At 37.8% G+C, this 25,374-nt stretch overlaps 1 protein-coding gene across 7 annotated transcripts in view; it reads left to right on the top strand.

Annotated features, from left to right (window-relative positions):
- LOC120516269 (echinoderm microtubule-associated protein-like 6) overlaps positions 1-25,374 on the top strand; it is a 347,341-nt gene that overhangs the window by 129,622 nt on the left and 192,345 nt on the right. For all 7 annotated transcript variants that reach the window (XM_039737818.1, XM_039737817.1, XM_039737816.1 and 4 more), the window contains exons 7-9: positions 7,633-7,834; positions 12,609-12,746; positions 16,980-17,236. In XM_039737818.1, the coding sequence (XP_039593752.1) occupies positions 7,633-7,834; positions 12,609-12,746; positions 16,980-17,236 (597 nt within the window). The remainder of the gene's footprint in view (positions 1-7,632; positions 7,835-12,608; positions 12,747-16,979; positions 17,237-25,374) is intronic.

The raw sequence follows: 25,374 nt of genomic DNA, 5'->3' as shown, positions 1-25,374 counted from the left end.
TTTCTGGTATTTTAAAATGAATACTAACAGCTGTGTTTAAATTAGTTCTACTCTGGTTATTAAAATATTAATTTTTCCAGAGTTTTATATTGAATTATATTTAAGCCTCAAGTGGGTAGTCAGATGAAGCCACATTTCAAAAAATCAACCTGTAGTACTGCACAAACCATTAGAACATTAGAAAAAAAAACTGACAAGAACTAGCTATTTGGCCCAACAAAGCTTGCCAGTCCTGTCCATCTAATGTCTTCAGATAACCATCAAGATGAGGTTTGCTAATCCCTAAAGACCTACTGTCTACCACAGTCCTTATTAATTTATTCTATGTGTCCATGGTTCATCATCTTAACGTTTGTGTAAAGTCTAGCCTTAACAAATTTTAAACAGCCTGGATTCACTGTATTAATTCTTTTCATAATTTTAAAAATATTAATCATGTCATTTATTAATCTATGTTTGATTGAACTGAAAACTTTGAACTCATTTAATGTTTCCTCATAACTCTTACCCTGCAGCCCTTGAATCAGTCTAGTTGCTGTTCTCTGGACTTTTTCTGGCACTACTATGTCTTTTACTGCAGGCGAGGCCTACCTAGTGCATCATAAAACTTAAGCATAACCACCTTCGACTTGTACTCTACACATTGTGCTATACAATATAACCTAACATTGTCTTAGTCTTAATGGATTTTGAACACTGTCTATGTAGATAGTGAAAAGTCTACTTGTGACTCCTAGTTCCTTCACATAAGAAGAACTTTCAACTTTCAAATCCCCCATTGTGTATTCATATCTAACATTTTTTCTTCCTACTTTTGATACTTTACCTTTGCTTACATTTAAATTAATCTGCCACATACCTGCCCAATTCTGTATTCTGTCCCAAGTCTTTCTATAACGATTCAACTGATTTTGGACTATCTGCCATCCTACATAGCTTGGTATTATGTGCAAACTTAACAGCTTTGTTATTTTATGCCTATCCAAATCAATAAAAAAATTATATACAGTATATATATATATATATATATTGTGGGACGCCCAGGGGGACCGAAGGAGGGCTTGTGCCTCCTCCAGACCACGAGGGGGCGACCGCCCTGGTTCCTTTGTGGACCACGAGTAGAGAGCATTGAAGCTCAGCCCTGTAGGGGGCCCCCGGTCCCCGCCTAGGGGGTGCTCCCATGCCTACGGAGCCCTGGACCTCAGCACTTCCGCCACACCCGGAAGTGCTGGGGGGAAGAGGATCGGGGACACCCGGAGTGCTTCCGGGTACTCAGACGACACTTCCGCCACACTAGGGAGTGCTGGTGGAGGATTGCCGGGAACCACCTGGAACACATCCGGATGCTTATAAGGGGGCCGCCTCCCTTCATTGAGGGCTGGAGTCAGGTGAGGAGAAGGACAGAGCTTGAAGGAGAGGAGTGGAGGTGGTCTGAAGAGTGAGGCAGAGTGTGAGAGGCCTGGATGTTGGGGAGTCTTGGGGGTGTTGTGTGCATTTGGTATTGTACATAGAACTGTAAAATAAACGTGTGGTGGTGTTTTAAAACATGTCTACCTGTCTGTGTCCAGGGCTCGTTCCACAATATATATATATACATATATACATACCACCACTGACTCACTCATCATGAAATCTCCCGAACCATGAGGACTTGGGACTTGAAATTTGGAATGTATTTTACCCTTGGCCCATAGGTGCACCCATCTACATACTGTGCCCTGAACTCTCACTTCTTTCAGTTTGATGGTCAACCTCTCATCTACGACCTTATGAAATGCTTTCTGGAAATCAAGATAAATAATGTCATATGCACATGTCTGATTGTATCCTTTTGTTGCTTACTCATAGAGTTCCAGCATATTAGTTAAGTATGGCCTCCAACTTCTGATCCCATGTTGACCGTTCAGTAAATCTCCAGTTTTTGGCCTTGCTCTCTTTATCATGGGTGGGAGTTGACTTGAACTTAGTTTTGTCAAATTTGACTTGCTTGTATGGAATGTTACTTGCTTTTAATAAATTCAATGTAATGAAAATAATTCTCCAGTTCATGCCATGAGCTGCTTAATCCTTTACTTAACAATTCATCCATTAAGGAAAATGTGTAGTTTATATTTAGATATCATGATTGTCCACCCATCCATCCATTATCCAACCCGCCAATGCACCTAACCTGCATGTCTTTGGACTGTGGGAGGAAACCGGAGCACTGGGAGGAAACCACGCAGACACGGGGAGAACATGCAAACTCCATGCAGGGAAGCGAACCCAGGTCTCCTAACTGCGAGGCAGCAGCGCTACCACTGCACCACCGTGCCTCCCTATCATAATTGTGCATATTATTATTATTGTTATCATTATTTTTATTATTATTATTATTGAATTTGACAGAACAGCTTACCCAGGATTAAGCCACTAATTTTAAGTTTTGTGATTTATAGAAAAGCAGCTATTTATGTCATAGTTCAAGGCACCCTGTCATTATTTTTTATTGTCAATATTGTGTGTGTCGAGAGTCCTTTAGGATAAGTTTAATTTTAATAAATTGGCAAACATCTGTTTTTTGGGTTCATTAAGATGGAGGCTTGGAAGTGTTATGTATTAACTAATGTTTAGATGTTTTATTGTTTTTGTTGTGTTTATAGTATTTTAGTATAATATATATTTTAGTATTAGTATAACTTAATCCTAACATTGCAGCATTTGACAGAAATATCCAAGTGAGCTTCAATTTATTATTATTATTCAGTACGATGTTCTAAGGCAGAAACATAAAAAATGTAGCACATGATGTAATGCACTTTACAGATTTTTAAAAAGAGTAACGGTAATAAATAGTGCCAGTAAATATTAATACATATGTAACAGTATATACTGTATAACAGTGCGGTCTACCAAATTACCAGACAAAACAAGTGAAAACTATGCAATACAACTGACTGAGCTGCAAAAAAAGTAACTTTAAACGGGTACTGAAAAGTGATTTGTAGTACTGGTGCTACAGTATAATGGGGTTTGTTCAAGGGTCAAGCAGATGACTGTAGGCAGTTTAACAGTTTAGCGGGCTGCTTTTAAAAACTGTAATTCTGCCGTTACAGAATCAAATGCTACAATGCCCATTTTGAATGGTGGGTTAGCAGTTACTTTGTTAAATAACTGTTTCAATGTCAAACACATGAGAATGCTGTTTATTGGCTTCAACAATATATTCAGCACAATATTTTCCCTGCCAGTGCCAATGCCAGTGCCCCAGAGCTACACATCATCTTATAATATGAGATCCAGGACATCAACACTGGTAGACCTCAGACGGTTAGGCTTAAGAAATGCTCATGAATAGTCTCAGTTTGAACAAAAGACAACTTTACACGTGTGTACTCAGCACACTGTTGTTTTTCCTGTTTATGTATGTCTGTTCTGAACTCATATCAGAAACCCTACAATAAGGGTTGGTGATGACACAATGGTTGTGGGTCTGATTACCAAACAAGACAAGACAGGCGAAATGGAGGAGGGTAAACCTCTTATTAGATAATGCAGAAATGTCATTTGTTGGTCAATGTCAGAAAAATAAAGGACCTGACTGCAGATTTCAGGAGTTTTGGAGGACATCATTTGCCTGTCAACATAAGTTTGGTCACAGATGAAATGATTCAGCTAAATTAAGTCTTTAGGATGAGGAGTCCACATCATTAGAGATTTGTCATGGTCCCTTAACACCACCTATCTTATTATTAAGGCTCAATAGCATGCATACTAATCATCTGCAGTATTGCCTGGTATACGGCAGTTGTTGGTTTAAACAGCCAGGTTCTTCACTGTATACATGTTCCTGTGCATATCATATATGTACTGTACATCTCTGAACTCCACACAACAACAACAACATTTATTTCTATAACACATTCTCATACACAGGATGCAGCTCAAAGTGCTTTCCAACCTGTCAAAGATGTAGTTCCATACAAAGAAAAACAAAGTAAATTTAGATAAGAACTAGCCAACCTGTGGCGTAGCATACGCCGCATTATTATTTATTGATGGGTGAACACTTCCTGAAAAACACAGTTGTCCAAATGGGGTGGGTTTAAGGATACAACTGTCAGTGAATGAAAAGATGGAACTCTGGAGAAAGCAACATACAATTGTCCGAGACTGAAAACTGGTTTTGGCAGATACAGGCATATCTTTTTCAAAGTTTGGCCCAGTGCCTTATTAATTGTCATTGCAAAGGCCAATCTAACAGGAAATTGTCTGCATGTAAAAGTAAAAGGCAAATTTGAATCTGATGGGGTCAGGGAAATCTGGGGAATAAGGGCAGTTTGTGAGGTAGCAGCTGCGATAGTTTTACACTCCAGTACATTGCGGTGAATGCTGGTAACAGTCAGGCAGGCGGGCAAGCCAAAAAAAACACTATGCTCTTAGTATGGTATAAATCAGGTTTTAGTACACAAAGGTTTTCCCTGTTCCTGCAGGACCATCTAAGAAGAAGCATGTTTGTTGCGGATGGGAATCGCTGTATGCAGCATGTAAAACAGTTTGTGAGGGTGGACGCGGGAGGAGGGTTAGAGTTGGTGGACGGGGCTCTGTTGTGCGTGCCATGGTTGGCTGCTTAGTGAATTATATATATATATATATATATATATATAGAGATATATATAGAGATATATAGAGATATAGATATATATATATATATATATATATATATATATATATATATATATATATATATATATATATAGATATATATAGAGATATATAGAGATATATATATATATATATATATATAGAGATATATAGAGATATATATATATATATATATATATAGAGATATATAGATAGATATATATATATATAGATATATATATAATTATGAATAAACATTATTAAAAACATAAATAAGAAATATATACTGTATTATTAAGAGAAGTAGATTTATCCTGCTTAACTGGAGGTTTTTTTTTTTCTTTCCTCTGTGCCCCTTGGCCATCCAACCTTATCTTCAGACTGTCATTTACAAGCTTTAAAAACAACAATATTTTTCAGGACACTACTTCTCTTACAGAATTGTTTTTAAATAATTAATCGGGTTATTCTGCAGTGGGTTGGCACCCTGCCTGGGATTGGTTCCTGCCTTGTGCCCTGTGTTGGCTGGGATTGGCTCCAGCAGACCCCCGTGGCTCTGTGTTCGGATTCAGCGGGTTGGAAAATGGACGGATGAATTGGGTTATTGGAGCTTTCATTTATATTACCATTGTTGGAGGCTGCCCTTAATGTCTTATATAATGCATCACCTGAAACATCACCTTTCTTGTGTTTGTATGAATAGAAAGACTGTTTATTAGATTTGATATCAGTTTCCTTCTTTTTTCTTAATCTATCTGAATACCTTACTTGATTACGTGATACATAGAAGGAAGTTCGAGACACCCTACGGATAGCAAAAATCACTGCTAAATGGTTGTTGATCACAGAGGTCATAAAGCTCCTGTGTATCTGGCTTGGGAAGAGGATGTAGCTTGCATTCGTTCCATCTTATAAATTATCCACACAATTAATAGGACCTTATACCATCTTAAATCTAGTGAGTCCAGTGTCATATAAATTACCTATCCCAGTTCACCTTAAAATTCACCCAGTGTTCCATGTCTCCCATTTGAAGCCACCCTACTTCAGTTTGGGGGGGTGGTGAAACTTAATTTAGACTACAATGTATTTGTATCTGGAAGAGTTCTGTTGTTAAATATTTGGGTCACTGGATAGTTTATGGTCTGGAGAGATGCTCATAGGTCCCTATCTTTTATATTTGTGCACCTGTTTTGCTGTATTCTTTTGATTTATGATTCCCCAGGAAGTTAGATCGGCACATCCAGAGTCTGCGAAATGAGAGTGGGACTTATGATTTGTTAATATTTAATTTTTTTTGCTCTGAATTTTTTTTTCTTGACAGTACTTAAACTTTTCAAAGCTTTTCAATATTAGAGAATGTTAGGATTGTGGATAACATTTACAAAAGTTTCTAGCTTGTTTCTGAGAATTTTCTAGCCCTGTAGTGTAGCAAAACTCTGAAATCAATGTTGCTTTGTGAAGCCTGGTTAGTGTTTTGGTTTTTGTTAAGAATGTATTTTAATTCCACAATATTTTGACTTTAGCCTTCTTTTTGACTACCCTCATCCACCTCCTGAACTTAAAACCTACTTTAACTGGTCCTTGCTACTTCAGATCAACAGCAGATAAACAGATGATATGTAAGGTAGAAGTCAATGGCACATCCTCCAATAAGATGCACCTTGTTAAGAGGTGAAATTTAAAATATATCAAGGTATTTCCCCAATACTGTGATTATTGCACCTACAAATAATCACTTCATTCTGTATTATTTCATATTTCTTCAAACTCAGTATTTAGTAAGTGAATGCATTTGTTATATTTTGACTAGCGAGCAGCAATATTTGCTTTTCTTAGATAATTGCACATTACTTAATAAAATATCTATCTATCTATCTATCTATCTATCTATCTATCTATCTATCTATCTATCTATCTATCTATCTATCTATCTATCATATAATGCCTTATCTATCTATCTATCTATCTATCTATCTATCTATCTATCTATCTATCTATCTATCTATCTATCTATCTATCTATTATATAGTGCCTTTCACATATCTATCTATCTATCTATCTATCTATCTATCTATCTATCTATCTATCTATCATATAGTGCCTTATCTATCTATCTATCTATCTATCTATTATATAGTGCCTTTCACATTATCTATCTATCTATCTATCTATCTATCTATCTATCTATCTATCTATCTATCTATCTATTGTCCTTAGAAACAACCTGTGTACTGTAAATAAAGCTACCAGATGTTATTCTTTGTGGAACCACTTAACTGATCATCAGCCAATCACTTAATTAACAGCACCAGGCTTTAATTACCTGCATAACTGATATGGAAGCAGTGATGGATTATTTACTTCTTCATACAAAGCTACTGAATATTTTCCAATTTATTTCTGAATAAATAATGTCAAACAAAAGTCAGTTATGTTACCTTCAGGTTAGATTTACTGATTATATTTTTTCTACTCTCTGAATACTAGATGACTGTTAGAATTCCTCAGATTCACCCAGTGAGTCAGTGTGAGAGAATGAACTTGCAAGTGTGTGGTTTAAAGTTCTGTGCTTTACCCACTAGGCCACTACTCTGTTTATGTTGAACTGCATTGATGTGCACTAAAAGTATTTGTGATTAATAATACGTGAAATAGTTCCACATAGGAGCACAAGGTGTTTCACCGCTTAATATTGCGGGAGAAAACTGAAGAAATAAATATACATTATAAAGCATAATAGAGGTGTTACAGTATATACTAAATTAATAATTGCCCTATTGAATGAAAGCATTGTTAATAATACAATACTGCTAAATTTAAATATTTCATATTTTTTATATTCCAGAAGAAACTTTAAATTCTAATTGTTGGTGAAAGACAGTGTTTTTCTAACAGATAATATGTGAATTGTATTAGCAGAAATTCACCATTTTTAAGTTAAACAGTTTTTAAAAATGACATTTCCATTTACACTATTTTTCACATGTTCAACTTCTTTTTACTTAGGACTTTCAATTAGAAGTGTGTGCTGGAAAGCAGACCGCATCCTTGCAGGAACGCAAGACAGTGAAATATTTGAAGTCATGGTGAGAGAAAGAGATAAACCACTGCTGATAATGCAAGGCCACTGTGAAGGAGAACTTTGGGCCTTAGATGTTCACCCCAAAAAACCTCTGGCTGTTACAGGGAGTGATGATAGATCAGTAAGGTCAGTGAAAGACAAATTTATTTTGATGTTAAGAAAGTACAGATTTTACTCAAGAGTTTTTCTATTTTGTTCAATGAAGGCACGTTTCTTTTATACAACATAGTTTGTTTCTTAGTGTAAATAAATGTTTTCGTCATTTAACATATTAATCATTATAAAAAAGGATACGATTTTCAGAATAGATATGGATTATATGACAAACATTTTGCCATTTTAATATACTGCAAACCCATAACTGATTACAATCTAAGGTGAAAATGATTATAGTTTTATCAGTTAGCATAATATAATTTGTAATTATTCATTTTAAAAGCATTGCAGTAGTAGAATTGGTTAGAAAATATGAGAGTCTTAACAGAACCATTAGATCTTAAACTTGCTAAGTGAATTACTGGTGCCCTTAGCAAAAACATTTCTGCTCTTTTGTGTGGTTACATATTGTCCTCTGGTCACTGCTGGTACACAGTATGACTCTTACTGAGGGATGAAGAAGCATACTGGAATGTACAGCGTGATACAAGTAAACAACAAATGAAACACTTTCTCTGTATACTATGCTGGCTTAAGGTTTCCTCCTGAACATGAAACATTAACATTAACTCTTTGAGGGCTGAATTTTATTTCGAAAAACATAGTTTCTGAAAAGCAATGGTTTCATGCAGAAATCAACATGAAACGTCTGTTGCTGCATGCTGCGGCTGCCAGTTTGCCAAGAATGCGCGGCAGACTTGCTGCCAGGCTGTCCTTGCATGGCTGGGGCGGCAGCGGTCACAGTCGCAGTGCATTGCAATCTGGTTTCTACCTCTTACCATTGTTAAGTGGCAGTCCTCTTGGTAAACATTGCCTTAGGCGTGTCAGTTATATGTTTAGCTGGGGACCAGTCAGCTCAAGCTGGAACCTCGCATTCATTTTCGATCACTTGTATCAAAATCGGAGTCTGGCAAGTCATAGTCCAGTTCAGAGATAATTGGCAAAACTTTGTATTTTGCTTTATGCATTCGCTTTGATCTCTTGCCATTATGTCAGTGCCATTTTTGCTCTTGTTTGCACCTTACTACTCACGCGAGCACAGAAAATATCGGTCATACCAATGAAGCTAACTTTCCTTCTAGCATCGAGAGTCCAACTAAAACATAACGGTTTGTTTTGGCACAGAGTACAGTTGCTTACCATCGTCAACACCTCCTTTTGACAAAGTCGACATCAGCCCTAAAAGAGTTAAACACTTCTCTTCCTGAACCAGGAACATTAACAATACAGTACTTTGTTTTTTACTGTTATACTAATTCTAAAAATACATCTGTATAAAATAAACCTAAGAAAAAAATCCTAAGTTAGAAAGTTAGATGTGTTACAATTTGTTGAGACAGACTAAGATGAAGAATACTTTAGCTCGTTACGTTCGGTAAAATGTTGGTAGGATGTAACTCTCACACAACTTTTTTTGAGCTTCTACAAATTAATGCATATTGTGACGTTCCCGATTCTTTTCTTTACCAAAAATACTGGCTTACACTGTGGTATAGGCTCTGATTTGTCTTCTGTTACAGACACGTTTCTTTTAAGACGCTTTTGATTTCCAGAAGTAGTAGGGTGGGATTGTGCATTTGAAAGATGGTTCATATTTGTTTGTATAAATTGCATTTCTAGAAATGTTTCTTTATAAGGATGGAAATTGTTTGAGACACCAAAACACAGTTTTTATGTTTTGCAGTATGTTAAGAATTTGGAACTGGTTTTGTGATATGCTTAAATTTATTATTTTCTTTTTTATTTAATTAAAGTAAAAGCTAAAGTGGTGTACACTGTTGCCAAATGTCTCAGGCTTTTGTACCTAATAAAAATAAATTATGGAGTTAAATCGTACTACTATTTTTTTAATATAAGATTTTTTTAATATAAAACTCCACTATGTCAACAGTTTCAAAGGGAAGACTGAAAAGGCTTGGATATCCTGCATAACCCACATGGTGACATGATCTAATCCTAGGCCTGGATGATGCCTTATGAAATGAGCCCTTAAGATTGTGGTGTTGCTGAAGTACAGTTTTTATATGATAATGCTTGTTGTTTAATGATTTATATCAAGATCTTTGTTCCCTGTTACATTTTGAAAATCAAAATGAGCCCAAATGATTGAATTTGAATTTGTGATAGACTTCAAAACATTTTATATCAGAAACGTTTTAAGCATTGCTGGTGTTTAGATTCTTTAAAGCTATGCTGACATTGGCAATTGCCATCGATCTGCAAACACAAAATAAAATAGGAAAATATGTTCTTGGCAAAACAGTGGGGGTTGTCATAATTGTGTTTATTATATATGTTTTGCAATCATTGTGGTGCTTTACAGCATTAATTACTATGTCATAGAAATACAGAATCATAATCTTTATAGATAATGCAGCCATGAGGTTGTTTTTAGCATAATAATTGAGTACATGTTTAGTCACTGTAGCATAAGGTGTTATCAAACCATCTTTCATAAATTTCTACACAAGTTAAGTTGCTTTTATTTTTTACTTTTATGAACATCATGTCACTTACCCATTTCAATTTCAAGGAGCAGTAGTGAACTCCAGTTTCAGAGACAAGTGTAGAATGGGGCGTAGGTAGAACCCAGATTACTGGCATGTGTAAAGAGCTACCCCAGCTTTCTGGTACAGTAGTGGGCAGTGCTTACTTTGTTATGGTGATTATTACTAATATATTGAATAAATAAAGAATTTTATTACAGAACTGAATACATAAATACACATCTAACATTATACAGTGGTGTGAAAAACTATTTGCGCCCTTCCTGATTTCTTATTCTTTTGCATGTTTGTCACACAAAATGTTTCTGATCATCAAACACATTTAACCATTAGTCAAATATATAACACAAGTAAACACAAAATGCAGTTTTTAAATTATGGTTTTTATTATTTAGGGAGAAAAAAAATCCAAACCTACATGGCCCTGTGTGAAAAAGTAATTGCCCCTTGTTAAAAATAACCTAACTGTGGTGTATCACACCTGAGTTCAATTTCCGTAGCCACCCTCAGGCCTGATTACTGCCACACCTGTTTCAATCAAGAAATCACTTAAATAGGAGCTGCCTGACACAGAGAAGTAGACCAAAAGCACCTCAAAAGCTAGACATCATGCCAAGATCCAAAGAAATTCAGGAACAAATGAGAACAGAAGTCATTGAGATCTATCAGTCTGGTAAAGGTTATAAAGCCATTTCTAAAGCTTTGGGACTCCAGCGAACCACAGTGAGAGCCATTATCCACAAATGGCAAAAACATGGAACAGTGGTGAACCTTCCCAGGAGTGGCCGGCCAACCAAAATTACCCCAGGAGCGCAGAGACGACTCATCCGAGAGGTCACAAAGACCCCAGGACAACGTCTAAAGAACTGCAGGCCTCACTTGCCTCAATTAAGGTCAGTGTTCACGACTCCACCATAAGAAAGAGACTGGGCAAAAACGGCCTGCATGGCAGATTTCCAAGACGCAAACCACTGTTAAGCAAAAGAACATTAGGGCTCGTCTCAGTTTTGCTAAGAAACATCTCAATGATTGCCAAGACTTTTGAGAAAATACCTTGTGGACTGATGAGACAAAAGTTGAACTTTTGGAAGGCAAATGTCCGTTACATCTGGCGTAAAAGGAACACAGCATTTCAGAAAAGAACATCATACCAACAGTAAAATATGGTGGTGGTAGTGTGATGGTCTAGGGTTGTTTTGCTGCTTTAGGACCTGGAAGGCTTGCTGTGATAGATGGAACCATGAATTCTACTGTCTACCAAAAAATCCTGAAGGAGAATGTCCGGCCATCTGTTCGTCAACTCAAGCTGAAGCGATCTTGGGTGCTGCAACAGGACAATGACCCAAAACACACCAGCAAATCCACCTCTCAATGGCTGAAGTAAAACAAAATGAAGACTTTGGAGTGGCCTAGTCAAAGTCCTGACCTGAATCCAATTGAGATGCTATGGCATGACCTTAAAAAGGCGGTTCATGCTAGAAAACCCTCAAATAAAGCTGAATTACAACAATTCTGTAAAGATGAGTGGGCAAAAATTTCTCCAGAGCGCAGTAAAAGACTCATTGCAAGTTATCCGAAACGTTTGATTGCAGTTATTGCTGCTAAGGGTGGCCCAACCAGTTATTAGGTTCAGGGGGCAATTACTTTTTCACACAGGGCCATGTAGGTTTGGATTTTTTCTCCTAAATAATAAAAACCATCATTTAAAAACTGCATTTTGTGTTTACTTGTGTTATATTTGACTAATGGTTAAATGTGTTTGATGATCAGAAACATTTTGTGTGACAAACATGCAAAAGAATAAGAAATCAGGAAGGGGGCAAATAGTTTTTCACACCACTGTATCTGTATTATATGACAATATACAGTTATCCAGCCCTGCCTACATCTGACCTCACCCCATCCCGTGTCCTGCTGTGAGGAATCTGGATAACCTCCTTGGCATGAACTGTCATTTAACCTATGTTCATTAAGATTCTATTCTTAAACTCAAATTGAAAACCTAAAGCATCTTGTCTCTAGCCTTTAAAAATTACATTCCTTTTGTTGTATCGGTAATATACAATACTCTACATTATTAGCATATATATTTATATAGTATTCATTTTTGTATTTTTGTAAATTTCTTTGTAAAACATGGTAATGCATGCTATAAACGGTGTTATAATAATAGCAATAAAGTAAGATTGGACTGATGGTAGGTGTGTTTTGTCCCCCAACTTTTCATTTCTTTTTAGGCTTTGGAGTTTAGCAGACCATGCCTTGATTGCGCGTTGTAACATGGAGGAGGCAGTGCGAACTGTTGCTTTCAGCAATGATGGTTCTCAGCTGGCATTGGGAATGAAGGATGGCTCATTTACTGTTCTCAGAGTCAGGTAGGTACACTGGTTACCGCTTGACATTGAATGTATTGTATTATGTTAGTGCTTAAAATTAAAACCAAACTGGCGAGAAGTAAGGCACTCCCTTAGTCAAATACTGTATAATCCCAACTAGGTGAAACAAATACAGAAATCATACATTATGGCTATTTTGTTGATATTACTGTTATATATTTGGCTGATGCCTTAATTCATAGTGGCTTGCAACATCAGGATATACTACAATTCTCTACATTTAAAGCAACAATTTTGTGGTTTGAACTCCTGTATTTTACGTCTCTACACCATACAGCCCTCACCAATTAATCATTTTTTGCTTCTGTTTTATTTGACTTTTTACAATATTTCTCAAATTATCATTTAACTTCTTACAGCATTCTTTGAGTAGTTTGTCTGAACCTAACGTGTGTTATGAGCAACAACATGGTGGAAGTGGTATGAGACTTTCAAAAGTACCACAACAGCAGGCCAGGACCATCACTGGCCAGCCCAAAGGAAGACGAACCCAACCCAGCTAGTCCCCTAGTGCTAGATGAAACTTCACGCTAGGATAGGCCTAAAATGAGTGAGTTAGCATTTAAAGTCCAAAATACCAAAAATGGCTCACAAGAGGGTGAAACCATGGAAAAACTGTAAAGACTAATGAATCTTTATAGATTGAAGTTTTATTTAATAAATAAGAAAAAGATAAGTGTTGAAAAGACCAAAAATAAGCTTACCTTAAAGGCAATCCAAAGCAAACAAGTCCTAATAGCCAAAATCATTGGCAAATCCAGAAAACGGACAAAAATCACAAAAACCAGGAAATCTAAAGAAATGACAATACTCACAAATGGACTCCAACCACTATTGGATATTTCCTGCTCACAGACGTTTATAAATGACGGCAGTCCTGACATCAAGGTTTCCTGCACTTTGTGGGTTTCCACCCACAAAGTGCAGGGAACATAAGAACATTTAAAGAGTCAGTACATAAATATTAAAAAAAACCCATAAATTAAATAAAAACATGATAATGTATAATTTCAAAACAATAGTAAAACATGCACACTGGCTGTAATATAACACTGTGTATGTTTTGTAATGTAGTCCAAAAACATTCTGCCTCTATCCTTTATTAGGTTAAATTGCCATCTGGGTAGTTTTGAGAGTGTACAATACATCAGAACATTGTGAAAACAAGGACCTTGCTTTGTGTCTTTCCCTCTTCTTCAACCCTGGTTGGAAAAGTTGAAATAAAATTTTATTTTAGGTTAGCTACCTGAATCTGGACAACATAGTGGAGAAGTGTTTCAACCAGCTGCCTCATATCTTTAGGACACTGGATTTGAATCCTGGCCTAATAACTCTATGCCTGCATTTTGCATGTTGTTTTTATGTGTACGTGGATTTTTCTCCAGGTACTCCAGTTTTCCTCCCACATGCCAAGCACATCCATTTAGAATCAGTAGTTTGCTTAAGTCCTTTGCTCTCTCTATATTCTCATCACCATTATTTAGGCCAACTTTTGAAGTCATCGTTGTAACTTTAGAATTAGCTAGTTAAGCTCAGACATCATCTGCAAACAAAGCTCCTCGTTTACACATTCAGGACACAGTGTGCGTTGCCTCTCCTAAATCTATAGTTTTGTTATCAGCTGGAGATATTTTTTTTTTATCCAGAAATTTGGACAAAGTATATAGTGTACCATTATCTTCAATTGTCTTGATGCCATCGTGATGCCATGCACAGTAATTTCTGGCAGTCACTTGGCAACAGCATTGCACAGTTGTTAAGAACAAAATGGCTATAAACTCTAGAGGAAAGTGCAAAATGGCAACGACCATTAATCCAAAACCAAACACAAAACAGTGGCACAGTAAGGTCATAAATATAATCCTCTTTAACTCTTTGAGGGCTGAATATTTGTTCCAAAAAACTCAGTTTTCTGAAAAGCACACAAAGCAATGGTTTCACACATAAGTCAACATAAAACATCTGTTGCTATGTGCTGTGGGTGCTGTGGCTGCTGTTGGCGCATGTTCGGCGTCTCTGGCAGCAGTGGCTGCATGGGGGCACCTCAGTGGTCAGCAGGAATGCATGGTGGGCCAGCTGCCTGGCTGTCTTTGCATAGCAGGTGGGTGGTGGTGGTTGCAGTGTGGCTCAATATGGTTTGTACCTCTTGACATCAGAAGTGGTGGTCCTACCAGGCAAATGCTTCTGTAGGCACATCAGCTACACAAAAGTGTTCAACGCCACGATCAGCAGGGGACTGATCAGATGATGCTGGTACCTCACTTTCGTTTCTGATATCCATCTCCAGAACACTTGCATCAAACTTGGAGTCCGACAAGTCAGAGTCCTATTCAACGAAATTACGTAAAACCTCCTTGGAGTATTTTGCTTTGCACATTCGCTTTGGTCTCTCGCCAGATATCGGTGCTATTTTAGGGGTTGTTTGCTCTTCTCTATTCGTGCACGTGTAGGGAATCGAGGTTAAATCAACAAAGCTATGTAACTTTATTTGTAGCAAAGATAGTCAAACTAAAATGTAACGGTGAGTTTCGTTGCAGTTTACAGCTGATTGCCATCCTCTACTCCTGAATTTTGACAAAAGTCGACATCAGCCCTGAAAGAGTTAATAAAACCCCTGTGTGTGTCCAGGTGTCCGTGTGTCTGTGTCTTCTGGTGAAATGGGCATGCGCGGGGCCACATGTGTTCAGTCTCTCCCTGTACATTCTCTGTGCAGAGAGAGACAGAGACAGAGACAGAGACATACACACACACACACAGACAGGCACACGCGAAAGAGAGAGAGACGCACACACACACACACAGGCACGCGCGTGCATTGTTGCAATGTTACTTTTCTTGGTTGTTTATTAAATTACGTGTTTTTCAAATATTCATTTTTTTTCCCTGTGCTTAAAACTCATATAAAGAAAAGTGTTTTTAGCGAGCGGTTTGTAGCGCTATAGCGCAAACTCTTGCTGTGTTAGTTTTCTCTGTTGTTCAAGGTTTTCTCAGTATTATTCAATGTTTTTACATTTAGTTTACTATTATGCTGTGCATTCAATGGTATAATTAACTATATTTGTGCTTAAAAATACAGTTCATATGGTCTGGAATGGATTAATTGTATTTACATATAATCCTATGGAGGAAATTACTTCAGTTCACTGTTCCACGGTTCCACTGTATTACTGTCAGAGACAATTACAGGCATTTTACGGAAATACAAACCAGTATTACTGTGAGAGAAAATTAAAGGCACACAATACAGTGACGCATATTACAGCCACATACAAGGTCCCTTGCCATTTAATATAGACTGTTCCTACTAATGTTTATGCACTACTGTTCTAGCGCCAGTTTTTGTAACGGGCTCAAGGTCTAGTAATAAAATATTTTCCCAATAATAAAATAAAATTCAAAGTAATAAATATGTACTGAAAATTACTCTGAAGACAAGACTCTAAAACTACTAAAATCACCACACTGGCATTCCAGACATGAGTTTTTAAGCTACATTTTTTACTAAATGTCTACATTAATGGCTGTCCAGGGCTGATTATTTTTTTTTTACCTTGCACCCAGTGTTGCTGGATTAGTCCCTGATTCCTGGAACCTTTAAACTGAGACAGCATGTTTGGAAATAAATAAATGTGTAAAAGTTATCATATCTGTTATGTGAATATCAATCAGGTTGCCAGATTCCAAAAAAAAAGCTTAAAAATAGTGAATTTGGCCAAAAATTTGCTCATTGTCTGAGGGTAGACAAAATGACACATCAGAAAGTGAGGGGCGGTTAGGTACATACCATCAAATTCCAGGGTTGGGGGGTTCCCCTCAGAGATATTTCAAAGTGATGGATTTATACCATCATATATACAAGTGCGAATAGCAGGGGAAGGGGTGCCAGATGGATTAAAGGATATGGCAAAAATGCATTGGAGGGTGGTTGAAAAATAGCCCAAAATACTGCATTGTTTTTAAAAACAAGAAGACTATTTAGTGCCATTCTGAGAATAATATTGTGTTTAATAATTTGGTAATTCCCTGTACTTTAACATTCTATTTACTGTTTTTTGTTTATGTCCCTTGTTTTGTCACCCATATGAATGTATTCTATGTATTATTTTTGCTTTTATATGTTGCCTTTATTAGATGTGCCTACTAACTAAACACCACTATCTTGTTTCTCTTTGTACTTATTTATGTGTATCTGATCTTCATTCTAAACTTCAGAGATATGACAGAGGTGGTACATATCAAAGACAGAAAAGAAGTAATCCATGAAATGAAGTTTTCGCAGGATGGTTCATATCTAGCTGTTGGGTCCAATGACGGCCTCGTGGATATTTATGCAGTTGCTCAGCGTTACAAGAAAGTGGGAGAGTGCAACAAATCTTCCAGCTTCATCACTCACATTGATTGGTCTGTAGACAGCAAATACTTACAAACTAATGATGGAGCTGGCGAACGACTTTTCTACAAGATGCCATGTAAGTAAATCGTATGAATTTGACATTCTCATTACAAAAAGAACAACGTAAGATCTCTCAAGGGTGAAGTTGTTGTGTGGGGGCATGTATCTCTTATCACCAAGACTGATTTGGATTAAACATACTGTATATACTTGTGTTTAAGTTCTCCTGTGGATAAGTCGGGACTTGATTTTACAATATAATTTCCGGTATTTTATAATGTTACACATATAAGTCGAATACGGAAAACTCACACTATTGGTCCAAGAGATTATGATATGCTAACGCCCACCTGAGAGAATAACCACGGAGCACACTGCCTTTTTTTCTATGTATTGTGCCTACATGACCACACGGTAATACCTGAACTATTCCGAAGCGACCTTTGCACTGTTTTGTGTTTTTTGTATCTCGCACCCTCATATACCTTTATCATAAGAGCATCCCTTATCTATGATGGAGCGTTCGATCAGAAGAAAATATGAAGCTGGTTTTAAATTAACTGTCTTTGAAGTGGCGAAGAAATTGGTAACTGTGCTGCTACAACAAAATTCGATGTGTCTGAGAAATCGGTGCGAGATTGGAGGAGGCAAGAAGATAAAAAATGTATATATTTGTCGCATTTTTGAATGGGCGTATAAGTCGGGTCTGATTTTATGATCGATTTTTCGGGTTTCAAGAGCCGACTTATACGCGAGTATATACAGTAATTTCAATCAGAAGTCAATAATAATCTGCCATTTTGATTATATTGGTAACAGTGAGGCTAAATCAGCTATTAATATCTCCAAGAACATTTATGTCCTTTTTTATACAAGATAATTTAATTTCTTAATCACTAAAAATATAATCAGGACTGGGAAGAGAATGTTATCTAGTGAAGAATGTCAAGCATTATTATAAAATTTGCTAATTTTACCAAATAAACCTGTGAGGGCTTCTTTCTTACAGAATCCAATCTACTGTAATGAAAGTTACTTTTCCTTTCCCCAGTTTCCTGTCAATGTACTTAATTTATGCAAACTGTTGCAGTCATATAGTATGTCATCTTTATGTTTCTGTTCCTTTTTCTTGACTCTGTGTTTATGTTTCCTAAGTTAATTTTTTTCTGGTTTATTTCTTTCATTGAATGGTGAATATATGGATACTCATTGCACACATACTGCAATTCTCATATATTTTTTTCTTAGCTAAAAAGAGGTTCTGCTATGCAGTTTACACCATTGCATGTGATCTCAAAATTGCATTTGCAGTAACACCACAATAGAATATGATTTATGAACTAGATGATGTAGCAGACCATCACCATTTTCCTTTCTGGAAATGACTGTCGTCTTCAAAGGTGAATTATTTGCTTCATGCACTGTAATATAAATGTGCCAAAGTGAAAGCATGTAATATTGAATAGAACTGCCACCCTACAGTGCTTGATCCACTTCATTCCCTGACCAGGACACTATCTCTGCAGGCAGAATTTCCCATGTTCTCATAAGTTACCCCTTAATAATTTAGTTTCTTCCAGTATAGCAAAAACTTGCATCTAGACCCCCGTGACCCTGTAGTTAGGATATAGCGGGTTGGATAATGGATGGATGGATGGATGGATGGATGCATCTAGAATACAGTTTGTTGCTGTCTTGTGCCAGATATTCCTTTGTTGCTCCATTGCAAAAAAAAAAAATAATAATAATTTTATGAAGTAATTTTCTATATTAAATAAATACCCAAGGCACTTTACTATTATTTAAATACATTTCATTCAATGAGAAGTGAAGCAAAATTACAACTTTGACTAACTGAACAGGTCGCAATTGGCAACGTTTCTAGCCAGCTCAGGCCTGAAGAAGGCTTGCACCTTATAATCTGTTCTAGTAGCCAATAAAAGGTGTAATGTTCCTTCACTTCTCATTGCATCCATAATGGCTAACATGGTACATCACCCTGCTACGAAGTACATTGTAATACAGTGACTTACTAAGTGAGGCTACACTGATTGCCCTAATAAGATGAGTATGTGTTCTTGTTATCAATCAGAATACATCTGCGGTGCCAAAAGGAGGTTTTTTCCTTTATAGGATTTTGTTTAATGTTGTAGGATTTTTTTTTTTTTATTACAACCCCAATTCCAATGAAGTTGGGACGTTGTGTAAAATGTTAATAAAAACAGAATACAATAACTTGTAAATCCTTTTCAACCTATATTCAATTGAATACACTACAAAGACAAGATCTCGAATGTTCAAAGTGATAAACTTTATTGTGGTTTTGCAAATCTTCACTCATTTTGAATTTGATGCCTGTAACACGTTCCAAAAAAGCTGGGACAGGGGCATGTTTACCACTGTGTTATATCACCTTTCCTTTTATCAACACTCAATAAGGACACTAATTGTTGAAGCTGTGTAGGTGGAATTCTTTCCCATTCTTGGTTGATGTACAACTTCAGTTGCTCAACAGTCCGGGGTCTCCGTTGTCGTATTTTGCGCTTCATAATGCACCACACATTTTCCATGGGAGACAGGTCTGGACTGCAGGCAGGCCAGTTTAGTACCCGCACTCTTTTACTACAAAGCCACGCTGTTGTAACACATTCAGAATGTGGCTTCGCATTGTCCTGAAATAAGCAGGGACGTCCCTGTAAAAGACGTCGCTTGGATGGCAGCATATGTTGCTCCAAAACCTGTATGTACCTTTCAGCATTAATGGTGCCTTCACTGATGTGCAAGTTACCCATGCCATGGGCACTAACACAACCCCATACCATCACAGATGCTGGGTTTTGAACTTTGCGCTGATAACAATCCGGATGGTCCTTTTCCTCTTCGGCCCGGAGGACACAACGTCCATGATTTCCAAAAACAATTTGAAATGTGGACTTGTCAGACCACAGCACACTTTTCCACTTTGTGTCAGTCCATCTCAGATGAGCTCGGGCCCAGAGAAGCCGGCGGCGTTTCTGGGTGTTGTTGATATATGGCTTTCGCTTTGCATGGTAGTGTGGCACTTGTAGATGTAGCGACGAACTGTGTTAACTGACAATGGTTTTCTGAAGTATTCCTGAGCCCACGTGGTAATATCCTTTACAGAATGATGTCGGTTTTTAATGCAGTGCCACCTGAGGGATCGAAGGTCACGGGCATTCAGTGTTGGTATTCGGCCTTTCCGCTTACGTGCAGAGATTTCTCCGATTCCCTGAATCTTTTGATGATATTACGGACAGTAGATGATTAAATCCCTAGATTCCTTGCAATTGTACGTTGAGAAACGTTGTTCTTAAACTGCTGGACTATTTGCCCACGCAGTTGTTCACAAAGTGGTGAACCTCACCCCATCCTTGCTTGTGAATGACTGAGCCTTTTGGGGATGCTCCTTTTATACCCAATCATGACAAACACCTGTTTTCAATTAACCTGTTCACCTGTGGAATGTTCAAAACAGGTGTTTTTTTTTTTTAACATTCCTCAACTTTCCCAGTCTTTTGCTGCCCCGTCCCAGCTTTTTTGGAACGTGTTGCAGGCATCTAATTCAAAATGAGTGAAGATTTGCAAAACAACAATAGAGTTTATCAGTTTGAACATTAGATATCTTGTCTTCATAGAGTATTCAATTGAATATAGGTTGAAAAGGATTTGAAAATCATTGTATTCTGTTTTTATTTACGCTTTACACTACGTCCCAACTTCATTAGAATTGGGGTTGTACATATAAATTAGATACATTTCTATTTAAGCTGATTTTTTGATTGTATTAAACATTCAGCTATTAGATGCAGTAAACTATAAAATCAAATTCATCATGATTGAAATAAGGAGGTGTACAGCAGAATGAAGTCATTTTTAGTTCCTTTACAAAAAATAAACACAAGCTACTGTAAGCATACATTTAATAACACAAGAATGAGATATTTCTGTTGTCAGGGTGCACAGTGGTATAGTGGTTAGTGCTGTTTCCACACAAATCCAGTGCCCTGTGTTCAAATCCTGAGTCTGGCAGTTTTCCATGTGGAGGCTGCATGTTCTCCCTGTGCCTGTGTTGGTTTTCCTTTGGGTATCAAGGTACAATGGTTTTCTTCCCACTTCTCCAAAGTGTGCATTAGGTTAATAGGCAACTCAAATTTAGGCCTGTGTGTGTATAAGTAGGCCAAGCACTAGACAGACACCCTGTCTATTGCTGGTTCTTACTTTGTGACCAGTGCTGAGACACCTACCCTGCAACCCAAAGTTATGTTTAATAGGTTTGTGAATGTTATATTTCATTATAATATTCAGAAAAATAAAATATAAAAAATGTTTAATTGTCACAAGACTTTACAGTGCATTGTTTATCATAGCACAGCGATGCAGTGGATACGTTTGTGGTGATGTCTTGCAGCATAAAGGAGCAAGAAGAGCCTGGCTATGATCAAGTGAAAAACCGTGTAAAATTAAAGGGAAAAAACACATTGGATGAATTCTTGAATGGAGTTTGTGATGATGCGGGTTCCACTCCATGCTCCCATCTTCCTTCTGGGAGCCATTGAAACCTATACAGTCGGTAATGTCACCGATGAGCTAGACAGTGAGGCTCAGCAATGAAGCCAGGGGATGGTGCTAAAAGTGCAAAGTGCTTTTATTAAAAACAACCAACAAAATAAATGCAGTGTTCAAAGTAAAGTGCAGTGCTTCAAAATTCCTTAAATAAATAATCTGTAAAAAACAGCGAATTGTGGAGGTTAAAAACACTCTTAAGAAATCCTTTAAAAACAGCGAGCTTAAAACATTGGCTTCAAGCAGTCTTTTAAAACAAATCCCGGTACCTTTCTACTGGTGACTCCCCTGTTTCTCCCATCCAGGCTATGCAGCAAGGAAGCCACCCTACCTGCAGCTGACCTTCTTACTGCCTTCTACCGCTGGTCTGTTCGCCTCACCGATCCCTGGCTCTGGTGGGCTTCACCTGACCATGACTTGAGCTCCACAGCGACCAGGGTGCTCACGCTAGGACTTTCACTTCCCAAGTCCTGACTCCCACTGCCTTCCCAGCCTTATGCGGTGAACAACATTTTATTTTATATAGCACATTTTCATACAAACAGTAGCTCAAAGTGCTTTACATATTAAAGAATAGAAAAATGAAAGACATAATTATAAAACAAAATAAATCAACATTAACATCGAATAAGAGTAAGGTTCAATGGCCAGGGGGGACAGAAAAAACAAAAAAAACTCCAGACGGCTGGAGAAAAAATAAAATACCATCCTCCTTCTGGTCACTCCCGCTCCTCAATAATTCTCAGCGGGAGCGACCACTACCGCCTGCTCCCGGGGTGCCAGCCAAACACCCAGGCTCACTGTTCAGCTGCAGGTGTTCTCTTCTACAAATACCTTCACTTGTTCATGCACTGGCTTTCTTCTCCCTACTTCCTGCCTTCTCTCCTTCTCAACTTCCGTCCATTTTTTCACTATTTTCCCCTGCCTAGCCGCCTTGTGCTTCTATTTATTACAGGGAAGTGGATCAGGTGTTACAATTAGCAGCTCCCGGCATCAATTACGGATGCGGATGACTCCTCACCTGTGCACTTAAGCGAGGACTGCCTGCATCACGAATTCACTCGGGAACCGCTCCGGCCACACTACCACGTTCACTCACTAAGCTGCAAGTGCAGCGATTAATTATTTTAAAAAGTGGCCTTTTTGACGTGAACTGCAGCACAGATCCCAACCGGGCTGCACCAAACTCCCAACTCCCATGTAGCCCTATCGAAGTCCTAGGCACCGCTGCAACCCAGGAGGGCTGCTATCTAGTGTCCCGGGGGAGGAAACGCTCTTGCCACGCTTGCTCCCCCCCGGTCCTTCCAGTTTGTAGGCATTCTGGCTGTCCATGACAATATATACATATATGTGTATGTATATACATGTTATACTGTATGTGTGTGTGTATATATATATATATATATATATATATATATATATATATATATATATATATATATATATATATATATATATATATATATATATATATATATATATATATATATATATATATATATATACACATACACACACTACAGGGCTTTTCCCCCTACTTGCTTTGTTCGCCCACCCCCCAACCCCTCTCTCTGGGGGTGCGCTTCACACTTGCCACTTTGCATCTCTGCCGCTTGCATTGTATGTGCTGAACACACACTAAGGAGATGCGGACGAATCAGCTGCTGGCTTGCTGCTGCTGCCACCGAACATGTCACATTTCGACCATCACTGCGCGACGATCATTTAAAAGCCTGTACAGCAGCTGTCCTTTTGTCTCACTTCCTTGTCTCACGGGATGTTAAAGTGTCTCCGAGAAATTGTTTGTAAGTAGGACATGACGTGCACATAGTCTCACGGGACTTCAAATTGTCTCCCCGAGATGATCACATCTCGACCCGAGATTTTTATATAATATATATATATATATAATATATGTATGTATGTATGTGTGTGTGTGTGTGTGTGTGTGTGTGTGTGTGTGGGTGTATGTATGTATGTATGTGTGTATGTACTGTATGTATGTATGCATATCTTGAATTGCTAGTTGCAAGTTTTAATCACCTCCATATGCACCTCTAGGCCCATAAAACATGGAGTAGAAATGAATAGCAGTCAATGCTACTTGCATTGCATGAAGCTAGCCCTGTTACCTTATCCATCTTGTTGTGTATTTGTTGCCCAATATTGTGAATAAATATGTCCTTAACATGTGTGACAATTTCTGCATTGCATTGGGTGGTGTACTGATGTAGGTGTAAGTATTCATTTCAGTGTCGGCAAAGTCGCAACACAGGACTGGTATCTTTTAGGATCTTCCACCGCTTCAGACTGCTTTTTATTGAGTGTATCCTTTGATAGACATTGTACACTTGAATGTCATATTGTAGTAATGACCTTTTGGTGAATGTAAACTTAGTCACTGACATTTTCAACATTTCCATAACACAGGTTTTACAGCATAGCTGGGCAGTTTGAATAGAAAAGCTGAAAAGACTGAAAGGTTTTCATTGAAATTTGTCTACTGGAACTAAAAACCTTATGCCTAATTAAAACAGATTGATGACATTTATTTTGCTAATTTCAAATGTTAAAAATATTTAGAGCTTTTGTTGTTTATAGTATTTATATAAAAAGGCAGCTGTCACATCCTAAGCTGTCTATTTCCACTAAGGAATATACTCACAAATACTAAGGTATAAGCAGGAAAATTAAACTAAATGATATGGACCTGAAAAGTATTATATACATAAATAAAGAAACAGTGATCAATGTAAAAATACACACAGTATGTTAAACCACTTAATTAAAAAAACTGTAAAGTAATACAGGAGAGGAATCTGTACCTGTACATAGTACATATATAGTGACCACAAGGGGGTGCCACTAAGCCCCAAACCTCAGACACAGATAGCACCAACACTTTTTTTTTATTTTAGGGCTGGGAATCGATAAAAAAAAAAAACTAATTAATCGTCTCATTGTATCTCTCTCTCTCTCTCTTTCTGTTTCTTTCTCCCCTGCCGCGTCCACTCCTATCCCAACAAGTTTTGTCCTCCACCTCCCGATTCTGGCTTCCCGAATGGAGTGTGGCAGCCTCTTTTATACTGCACCCAGAAGTGCTCCAGGTGCTCTGTGATCCAATTGTGGCGGAAGTGCTGAAGTCCAGGGCTCCAACTATTCAGGCACCCCCTGGCAGAGGCCATGGGCCCCAGCAGGGTGGAGCTTCTAAGCTCCAAATCTGTGGTCCCGATATAATCCAGGGGGTTTGCCCTCTCATGTGCCATGGAAGGTATTGCTGGGAATACGTTCTCATCCCCTGAAGCAGCCAGCAAGGCGGCCATGCGGTGCATGTGTACTGGCGCCGTTCTCATTCCCTACCACCTTTGCCGTCACTTCCCCTACATCTTCATATCTTAAATCATTCTTGAGGCAGATTGAAGACTTAAGTGCCAGCTTAAGTGAAAAATTAAACAAAACGTACTAAATAATTGCAACACAAACACGGACTCAATCATTTTTAACACGAAAAAATGCCGACGAAAGAAGAGAAGCAGCGGGCCGCTAGGGTGAAGAAAAGAAGAGCTGCTCAGAATGCATCAAGCGCATCAACCTCTGAGCAAATGAATGCTAAACGTACAGCGAAAGAGG

This window comes from Polypterus senegalus, chromosome 16 (assembly GCF_016835505.1).
Source record: "Polypterus senegalus isolate Bchr_013 chromosome 16, ASM1683550v1, whole genome shotgun sequence".
In the NCBI taxonomy this organism is placed as follows: domain Eukaryota; kingdom Metazoa; phylum Chordata; class Cladistia; order Polypteriformes; family Polypteridae; genus Polypterus; species Polypterus senegalus.
This window is presented reverse-complemented; position numbering and strand designations above follow the sequence as displayed.